Below are 10,197 nucleotides of genomic sequence, written 5' to 3' on the forward strand. Positions count from 1 at the left end.
TGCCCTTGCACCATCCAAGTCTCTGTAATGGCCACAACATCATAGCTCCAAGTGCTGATCCACACTCTAAGCTCGTCCTCTTTATTCATGATACTCCTCGCATTAAAACAGACACATCTCAAGCCATTGGTTTGAGCACATCCGTTCTCTATCACCTGCCTATCCTCCCTTTCACACTGTCTCCAAGCTTTCTCTATTTGTAAGCCAACCTCCCTTTCCTCCATCACTTCAGTTCAGTACCAATATGTACCATGACCTCTGGCTGTTCTCCTTCCCACTTCAAGATATCATGGATGCGATCAGAAACATCCCGGACCCTGGCACTTGGGAGGCAAACTACATCTGAGTTTCTTTCCTGCGTCCAAAGAATCGCCTATCTGACCCCCTAACTATAGAGTCCCCTATTACTACTGCCGTCCTCTTCCTTTCCCTACACTTCTGAGCCACAGGGCCAGACTCTGTGCCAGAGGCACGATCACTGTTGCTTCCCCCAGGTAGGCCGTCCACCCCAACAGTACTCAAGCAGGAATACTTATTGTTAATGGGGACAGCCACTGGGGTACTCTCTAGTACCTGCTTCTTGCCCTTCCCTCTCCTGACTGTTACCCACTTCTTTGTCTCCTGTGGTCCCGAGGTGACTACCTGCCCATAGGCTCCTCTCTATCACCTCCTCATTCTCTGTGACCAGATGAAGGTCATCTAGCTGCAGCTCGACGCACCTACTTTAGATGTGGTTGTCCGGGAGGCCAGGAGTCTCCAGGGCCTCCCACATCTGACACCGAGCACAGAAAACCGGCCTCACACACATACTCTCCATCTTTATTCTAAACAGATAACCTACCTTGTCTCGACCCTTTATCGTTGAAGCCCCGTTGAGCCAAAGCCTTCCTACTCTGTCTCCCTCTACTCTGACGCACGCTCTGTAAATCTGCCTTCCTTTTAAACTCTTCCCACCGTTCTCACTGGCTGACCTCCACACGATTGCGCAGTCGAGCCCCATTCAAACTGCTGAAGACATTTCTCCCTAGGCCTTCCGTCCTATGATACTCCCCCTTCTCCTGCCTTGTACCCCTTTTGCCAATCAAATTCCAAGCTCTTGGCTTCCCCCTCCTGTCTTCTCCTATCATTTCGGATCTCCCTCTCCCCCTCCCACTTTCAATCTCCCATTTACTATCTCTTTTTTCCATTAGACCTGACAAAGGGTCCCGGCCCGAAATGTCAACTGTACCTCTTCCTATAGGTGCTGCCTGGCCTGCTGCGTTCCACCAGCATTTTGTGTGTGTTGCTTGAATTTCCAGCATCTGCAGATTTTCTTATGTTTGCAAAAACATTTAATGTCATTTCGAACACAAAGTAATAGTTACTCCAGATGTGATGCAGCAGGAGCACCCATCTGCACAGAAGGTGGCTCTGGCAGGAAAGGACAAAGTAGAGTGTGAAGTAAGTTTATTATCAATGCCACCACCTACAACCCTGAGATCCCCTTTCTTGTGGGCATACTGACAATAAAACCACAGGGAAATCAATGAAAAGCCACATTAACCAGTGTAGAGACACAAAAATAAATGATAAAAACATGACATTGAAAGCGAATCGATAGGTTGTGGGAAGGTTTCTGTGATGGGACATGCGAAATTGGGTTTACGTGCCTGGTGGGTTAGGGGTAATAATAGTTCCTGATCCTGGTGCTGTGAGTCCTGATACTCCTGTACTTTCTTCCTGATCACAGCAGAGAGCACGACTTACGAGTGGGCGTCCCCGAAACAGATCACTGAAACTTGACGAGTAATGTGTTCGTACCACGGTAGAGGGTCCCGCTTCTGGACGGTGCACCACACGCGGGGGGCAGGGGGCTGGGAGGATGTCACTTAAGAGACAACAGTCCTGTTGCTTTTTAAGAAATGTAATTGTAAACACCTCTTAACGCATTGTCTATGACCGTAAGAATCAAAATGCGTTGCACAGTTTATTCTTGTAAATATTTTTTAATATCAATAAAGTTTACCTTGGTTAAAATCATTCTGTTTCTTTGTTTTTTATATCGATTCTTACTTATTACTTTGATCTCAACCTTAATTATGAGCGCAAACTCACCTCCCTTACTCTTCGACATTCAGCGCAGGAGGCCAAATAGCCCCAGAATAACTCGCATAAATACCAGCAGCAGAATAACTCGCATTCCAACTCCACGGAATCGACGAAGAAGCGAGAGAGAGAGAGAGGAGAGAGAGAGAGGAGAGAGAGGAGAGAGAGGAGAGAGAGGAGAGAGAGAGAGAGACCCCGATTCACGAACAAGATCGCTATCAACTGCCATTTTGAAACGCAGCCATCTTCGTATCAAACTCCAGAGAAAAAAATGTTATCCAATCAGTGAGAGCTATTCAGTCCCGCTGTCCTTAGAGCAGCCAACCACGGAGGGAGTGGTGTCAGAGCCATCACTGATTGGAGGAGAGTTGCCGTAAGAGCCAATCAAGAAAGAGAGAATTGATTGGGAGGAAGCAGAGTTTTGGACGTCGGTCTGTATCCTGGCCAATGACAGGTAAAGAAAAGAGAAGGGGCTGGATTACGGATGGCGAGAGGCGGAGTTTAGCCCAGTTAATCATCGCGAACACGAACTTTTTTTTAAGGTTAACATTATCCCCACACTATGCACGCAAGATTTGTTTAAGAACCGACCTGAAAAAGCCTAACAGTACTACCAACCAAGATACAAGGTCGTTATGCTTATTTTGTTCAGTAAATTAGCAAATATGTTCGTTACGTACTGTGCGGATGCGTCAAAAGCTATTTTTAGAATAGTTAAAACCTTACAATAAAATAGAGCGGACAAACATGGCGCATTTCGGTCCAAAATTAGAAAAAATAACTTTTTACATCCTGTTTGTCTGGTCACAGGCACCGCAAAAGTCCATCTATCAAAATCACAAATCCTGAATTTCAGTCTTATAATTTTTATAAAGTGCTCTGTTTCCGGCTTCTCGCTTTTCTTGCTTCATCCCGTAAGGCACCAGTTACATTCGCTCCCTAGAAGTGGCATGAGAATTCTTCTTGTATGCAGGTAACTTTTGAATGAGGTGCAGTATTGCCAGCTCGAGGGCGGGGAAGGTGATTCACATGCTTTAAGAGGCGTATCTAAAGGATCATGAGTTTTCAGCCGGAAGCTCCCTGACTGCCCTGATCTTTCTCGCTGTTACCAGAATTTTCGCGAAGCCCCGGCAAGACTCGGACTAGCAGCGCTGTCATTGGCCGCCGCCTCGGAACCTTCTCCAACATCGGCGGTGAGTCACTCACCGGCGTTTTCATTGGTTTACCGGGTCGTACCTCAAGAACAAAGCACCGCCCACACCGCTGCGCTGGGACTATATTAAGGGACGGAGCAGCGCACCAGGCAGTAACGATCGGCTTGCAGAAGCAAGGAATTCCTTCCGGCATTTCAATAAAGAACGTCGGAGCTTTCGTCAGAAACACAGATGTCTGCATCAACGGGGACAGCCATCGGTATCGACCTGGGCACCACCTACTCCTGTGTGGGGGTCTTCCAACATGGCAAAGTGGAGATAATCGCCAATGACCAGGGCAATCGCACCACCCCCAGCTATGTGGCCTTCAACGACACCGAGAGGCTCATCGGTGATGCAGCCAAGAACCAAGTGGCAATGAACCCCGCCAACACCATCTTTGATGCCAAGCGGCTCATCGGGAGAAGGTTTGATGACCCGACGGTGCAGTCTGACATGAAGCACTGGCCCTTCCAGGTGGTGAGTGATGCGGGAAAGCCAAAAGTGAAGGTGGAGTACAAGGGGGAGAACAAAACCTTTTACCCAGAGGAAATCTCCTCCATGGTGCTGACCAAGATGAAGGAAATTGCTGAGGCTTACCTTGGCTGCAGAGTCACCAATGCTGTCATCACCGTTCCTGCTTACTTCAATGACTCCCAACGCCAGGCAACCAAAGATGCTGGTGTGATAGCTGGTCTCAATGTCCTGCGTGTCATCAACGAGCCAACAGCAGCTGCCATTGCTTATGGTCTGGACAAGAAAGGTAAAGGGGAGCGTAATGTTCTCATCTTTGACCTGGGTGGTGGCACCTTCGATGTGTCCATTCTCTCCATCGATGATGGTATCTTTGAAGTGAAATCAACAGCTGGAGATACCCACCTGGGAGGAGAGGACTTTGACAACCGCATGGTCAATCACTTCATTGAGGAGTTCAAGCGGAAATACAAGAAAGACATCAGCCAGAACAAGAGAGCGGTGAGGAGGCTGCGGACGGCCTGTGAGAGAGCAAAGAGAACGCTGTCTTCCAGCACCCAAGCCAGTATTGAGATTGACTCTCTGTTTGAGGGAGTTGATTTCTACACCTCAATCACAAGGGCTCGCTTTGAGGAGCTGAACTCTGACCTGTTCAGGGGCACTCTGGAGCCAGTGGAGAAAGCCCTGAGAGATGCCAAGCTGGACAAATCTCAGATCCATGAAGTTGTCCCGGTTGGAGGCTCCACCAGAATCCCGAAGATCCAGAAGCTGCTGCAAGATTTCTTCAACGGTAGGGAGCTGAACAAGAGCATCAACCCCGATGAGGCCGTGGCCTATGGGGCAGCTGTCCAGGCAGCCATTCTGATGGGCGACAAGTCGGAGAATGTTCAGGATCTGCTACTCCTGGATGTTGCTGCTCTGTCACTGGGGCTGGAGACGGCAGGTGGAGTCATGACCACCCTTATCAAGCGTAACACAACCATCCCCACCAAGCAGACCCAAATCTTCAGCACCTACTCTGATAACCAGCCTGGGGTCCTTATTCAGGTGTTTGAAGGTGAGAGAGCCATGACCAAGGACAACAATCTTCTGGGCAAGTTTGAGTTGAGTGGCATCCCTCCCGCTCCTCGTGGCGTACCCCAGATTGAGGTGACCTTCGATATTGACGCCAATGGCATTCTCAATGTCTCTGCTGTTGACAAGAGCACCGGGAAAACAAACAAGATCACCATCACCAACGACAAGGGCAGGCTGAGTAAGGAGGAAATTGACAGGATGGTGCAAGATGCAGAGAAGTACAAGAATGAGGATGAAATGCAGCGGCAGAAGATTGCAGCCAAGAACTCTCTGGAGTCCTATGCCTTCAACATGAAGGGCTCTGTGGAGGATGAGAAGATGGCCGGAAAGATCAGTGCTGAGGACAAGTGGAAAGTCATTGACCTGTGCAACGAGACAATATCCTGGCTGGAGAAGAATCAGATGGCAGAGAAGGAGGAGTTTGAGCACAAGCAGAAAGAGCTGGAAAAACTCTGCAATCCCATCATTGCCAAACTGTACCAAGGAGCAGCCACAGGGGAATCGTGCAGGGCACAGGCTGGGAATGCCAGTTCTGCTGGACCAACTATTGAGGAGGTGGATTAAAGGACTGTAAATGTGACTGTCTGGGGCTTGCACGGTTTGAGCTCTCTGGACACTTCAGTGGGTCTGATGCTGATGTTGGCACTTGGGAATAGTCTTCACTGTAACACCACTGGGTCATGTCAATGTCCTGAATCTGGCTGTGATGTACTAATTGTAAACACTGGTAACTAGTTGTATTCAGTTCCTTTGATTGGGTTTTTTGTATTGGGGTATTTTTTTTTTAATGTCATTTGTTTTGGAATGTAAACTTTGTACAGTTTTAAGTTTCTTGTAACATGCTTTTAATAAATCTTCTAATTTTTTTAAATTGGGTGTAATTATATTTCATCACCAGAGAAGGAAAACTTGCCATTTTGTTTTCAAAAACATAAAGTCAACAATTTATGGGTGTTAAATTATTGCTGTATATCAATGAATGTTTCCTCCTCATCCTCCCTTTCCCAGGGCTATCTTCCTTCTAATTTCCAGCACACCTTCTTTCTGGAGCTATTTTGTCAACACTTCCCCACTCTCACAGGTGCAGTTTGACATTACTTTATCAGAAGGCATTTGGTTCTTCAAGAAGGTGACCAGTCCCCAAAGTTGACAGATCTAGTGATGTTGCCCTTCGCTGGTAGCTCCTGCATTGACACGAAAAACAGCTTAATTTGCTGCCTTGGGAGAGAATCCCATATGCTGGGAACAACGATTGGTATTGGCAGCAGGCTGAGTTTTGAGGTGTGTGTTTGGACAGGTATATGGAGGGGAGGTGATTGACAGGTTGCGGGCAACTGGGACTAGCCGAGAGGATGCTGTGTGGGGCTTGGACGAGTTGGGTGGAAGGGCCTTTTCCCAGCTGTTCTCCGCACAACTGTTGACGTTTCTGTTTATCACCAACATCGTATCATAGAGTATCAGGATGTAAAGGAACTTTAGCAGTTACAAGGTATTTTACCTAGTAATCATGTCAAACCTTGCAGAGATATCTGTAAGCAATAGGTTATTGAGCTCCTGATTTAAATCACCTTCATACAGAGGAACAGAATGAGTCCATTCAGCCCATCGATATTGTTTTGGTATTCGATCATTGCTGATTTATTTTCCTTCTTAATCCCATTCCCCTGCTTTCTCTCCATCGATAACCTTTGATACGCTCACTAATCAAGAAACTATCAACCTCATCTTTAAGTGAAATTTAAATAACCTGAAATCCTTTCTTTTTCAATCTTTTTATTAAGTTTCAAATTAATAAACATAGCAATAATGATACATAGAGATCGGGATTGCATTAAAAACGGTTAACATGTACAACCACAGAATCTAAGTAATAAATGTGTAGTAACTAACCATGAAAACAAAATTTTATAGAGAGAGAAAAAGAAAAATCCCTAAACTGAAAAAAAGCTAAAGGTTGGGCTGCCATATTTCATCGGTTAAAATTATAATTTGTCATTAACTCCGCTCCTCTTTACATGGAGAAAAAAAATTACTAAAAAAAAAGGATTCAGAAAGGGTCAGCTTACATGATATGAAAGTATTGAATAAATGGCCTCCAAGTTTCTTCAAATTTAACCGAAGGATCCATAGTACCGCACCCAATTTTTTCCAAGTTTAAACGTGCTATCGTTTGGGAAAACCAATGAAATGTGGTAGGGGGGTTGGAATATTTCCATTGAAATAGAATGGATCTTCTGGCTATTAACGTACATAATGCAATTAGACGACAAGCTGATGAGGATAAATGACTGGAGTCTGTCACTGGTAGTCCAAAAATTGCAGTAATAGGGTGAGGTTGTAAATCAACACACAGAACTACTGACACAGTACCAAAAAATATCTTTCCAATATTTTCCTAGAACATATGTGTCAAGGAAGCTACTTCAGTATTACATCTATCACAAACAGGATTTATATGGCACTAAAAACGAGCTAACTTATCCTTGGATATATGTGCCCTGTGAACCACCTTAACTCGTGTCAGGGCGTGTTTGGCACACATTGAAGAAGTATTAACCAGTCGAAAAATTTTCTCCCAGTTCTCTGTAGATAAAGATATTTGAAGTTCTCTTTCCCCTCATTCTTAACTTTATCAGATGTACCTAGACGTATGTTTGTAATCAGATCATAAATAATTGCTATTAAACTCTTCTTTCTTTTTCAATCTTTTTATTAATTTCAAAATATAGAAACAAAACATAGCAATAATACAAATAGTAGGAGATATATTATTACACTTAAAAAAAGTAATTGCAAAACCAAGTAGTATAAATTAACAAAGCTCCCAAACATGTAGAACTAAACTAAAAGACTTGGGCGAAACTAACAACTTAAAAATGGAAAAGAAGAAAACCTCAGTGTCGACGACTCCATTCCCCTCCAACAACAGTACAGAGAGATAAAACAAGTTTGGAAATGATCAAATTACATCAAATGAAAATGCTGAATGAACGGCCTCCAAGTTTTTTCAAACTTAATGGAAAGGTCATAAACTGCACTTCTAATTTTCTCCAAATTTAAACACACCATAGTTTGTGAAAACCAATGAAATACAGTAGGAGGGTTAATCTCTTTCCAGTTCAACAAAATGGACCTTCTAGCTATTAAAGTAAGAAATGCAATCATCCTTCGTGATGAAGAGGTGAAGTTATTTAAGTCTATCATTGGTAGTCCAAAGATAGCAGTAATTGGATGAGGTTGAACTCTTCTGATGGGGATTAAACCTAAAATTTCTTCTGTAACTTCAATTTGATGCGATATCGGAAAAATAGGTAAAGTAGCGTTCATAAAGTTTCTTACCTGTAAATATCTGAAAAACTGTGATCTAGGCAAATTATATTTATTAGACAACTGTTCAAAAGACTTAAAACAATCATCCATGAATAAATCACGAAAACATGTTATTCCCTTTGTTTTTCCATAGTAGAAAAGCTTGATCAATTCTAGATGATTGAAAGAAAAAATTAGATATCATTGAACTTGACAAGATCAATTTATTCAATCCAAAAAATTTACGAAATTGAAACCATATTCGTACTGTATGTTTAATTGTTGGATTTATCATTTGTTTATTCAAGCGCAGCTCCGAAAATGGAAGCCAGCGAAAACCCCTGTACAGACTGCCCCTCGAGGTTCATCCATCGTGGACATCGAACTCTTGCGTCTAAAACGTTAAATATCGAATATTAGTTGCCCAGTAATAAAATTTAAGATTTGACAAGTATCTATTTTGAGACTATGATTCCTGGATCCAGCTATCAAGGGAGGAAACATCGCCTTGCGTCTAAAAGTTGGAAAAAATCCGATGAATGGTTCTTCTCCCGTGCGAGTGGGACGGGTTGGGTGGCGGGGAGTATACCCCTCAACTACGGTTGTATTGTAGAAGATGAACGAGCAAGAGCCACGTGACTGACTAAAATGTTTAAACTGTTTAGAATGAATCATGAATTCAGAGTTATTGAATGGTTTATTGTAAGTAATTTTATTAAATATATATATATTTTAAAAAACGATGGAATAAGGTAAGCAGCCGCCGAGACCGTTCAGCAGGGCCCCCAGCATTTATTGTATGATGTGGCACGGGATCTGCAGATTTCCTCGTGTTTGTCCTTTTCTGCAGATGTGGTGTGAGTGGTTGTTTCCGGCACCTATTGTTATTTTTCTCACCTTCTTCTGTCGTTGCTTATCATCTCTTACTAAATAAGAAGTTGATGCGCAATTTGTTACAGTGTAAGTACAGTATTCTTCTTTGTTTGGTTGAGAGAACGGAACGACTGAAAGGCTGAATGAACATTGTAATCGTATAAGGCAAAGTAAGCGAGCGGCTGGATGAGTTGGCTGGAGGAACCGAGATTATCGAACTGAACCGGCGGTCGTCAATTCACGCGACATCGGAAGAAAACGCAAAACTGAACAAGGGCACTTTCTGTCTTTTATATTAAAGATCAGGGGAAAGCGCGAACGCAGTCCCCCACTACCACAAATTTTGCAGTCGAGTATCCCGCATTTGGGGACATCGCAGGCGTCAGCACACCCGAAGCGCAAAGGGATAGCCTCGTCCTGGGAGAACCTTTTTTTTCAAAGATACTTTATTCAGAAGTGTTACAAAATAAAGTTAATTACATAAAGAAAAAAAACATTCGTTGACTCTGAGTCCTTATTCAATAAAGTTACTAACAATAAAAATTATGCGTTGACTCTCTGTTCATTTACAAATGAAAGATGTTTACAATAAACCATGCATTTACTCTCAACCCTTGGTCAAGGGTTAAGACTTATTAACAATCAAATTATCAACAATAAAGGCAGGCAATGGCTCTAATACTTTCCCAAATTAACAATTCCACCCACTCCTTGGGCACCATGTTGATTATCTGTCCACACCGCTGAAGAGGGTTAGTCTCCTCCCCACCCAACCCCTCCCACTCCCACGGGTGATGAACGTTAAACTGTGCTCCTTCCCCACCGGGCCTTCGCGGTGGCCACACCAAGCTGGAGTGCATCCCTCAGCACGGACTCTTGCAGACGAGAGTGTGCCAGTCGGCAGCATTCAATCACGGACATCTCCATCTGCTGGCAGACCATCAAGTTTCGGCCGACCAAAGACCAAGTTTCACCGATTTGATGATCTGCCAGCAGCACCGAATGTTTGTCTCCGTGTGCGTCCCCGGGAACAGCCCGTAGATCACGGAGCCCTCGGTAACGCAGCTGCTGGGCATGAATCCTAGTACTGTCCCTTCCATTCTCTTCCACACCTTCTTCGCGAACCCACAGTGTGCAAAGAGGTGAGCCCCCGACTCCACCCCATTACAGTCCTCCCGTGGGCAGT

The 10,197-nt window shown here is 44.2% G+C and overlaps 1 protein-coding gene and 1 non-coding gene across 2 annotated transcripts; one reads left to right on the forward strand and one right to left on the reverse strand.

Annotated features, from left to right (window-relative positions):
- The first annotated feature begins 3,244 nt into the window (after positions 1-3,244).
- On the forward strand, positions 3,245-5,666 carry LOC134346595 (heat shock cognate 71 kDa protein-like). The gene has a single exon (XM_063048033.1). It carries the CDS (start codon positions 3,471-3,473, stop codon positions 5,391-5,393), a length of 1,923 nt encoding a protein of 640 aa, XP_062904103.1. The 5' UTR covers positions 3,245-3,470; the 3' UTR covers positions 5,394-5,666.
- A 3,648-nt stretch (positions 5,667-9,314) lies between these two features.
- LOC134347387 (U1 spliceosomal RNA) lies at positions 9,315-9,471 on the reverse strand. Its single transcript, XR_010018142.1, has one exon. It is a non-coding gene; the product is annotated as a U1 spliceosomal RNA (small nuclear RNA).
- Positions 9,472-10,197: the final 726 nt, after the last annotated feature.

Source organism: Mobula hypostoma, chromosome 5 (assembly GCF_963921235.1).
Source record: "Mobula hypostoma chromosome 5, sMobHyp1.1, whole genome shotgun sequence".
Lineage (NCBI taxonomy): Eukaryota > Metazoa > Chordata > Chondrichthyes > Myliobatiformes > Myliobatidae > Mobula > Mobula hypostoma.

Coding starts and splice junctions, on each gene's coding strand:
- LOC134346595 (XM_063048033.1), top strand. CDS start 3,471: ATGTCTGCATCAACGGGGACAGCCATCGGTATCGACCTGGGCACCACC.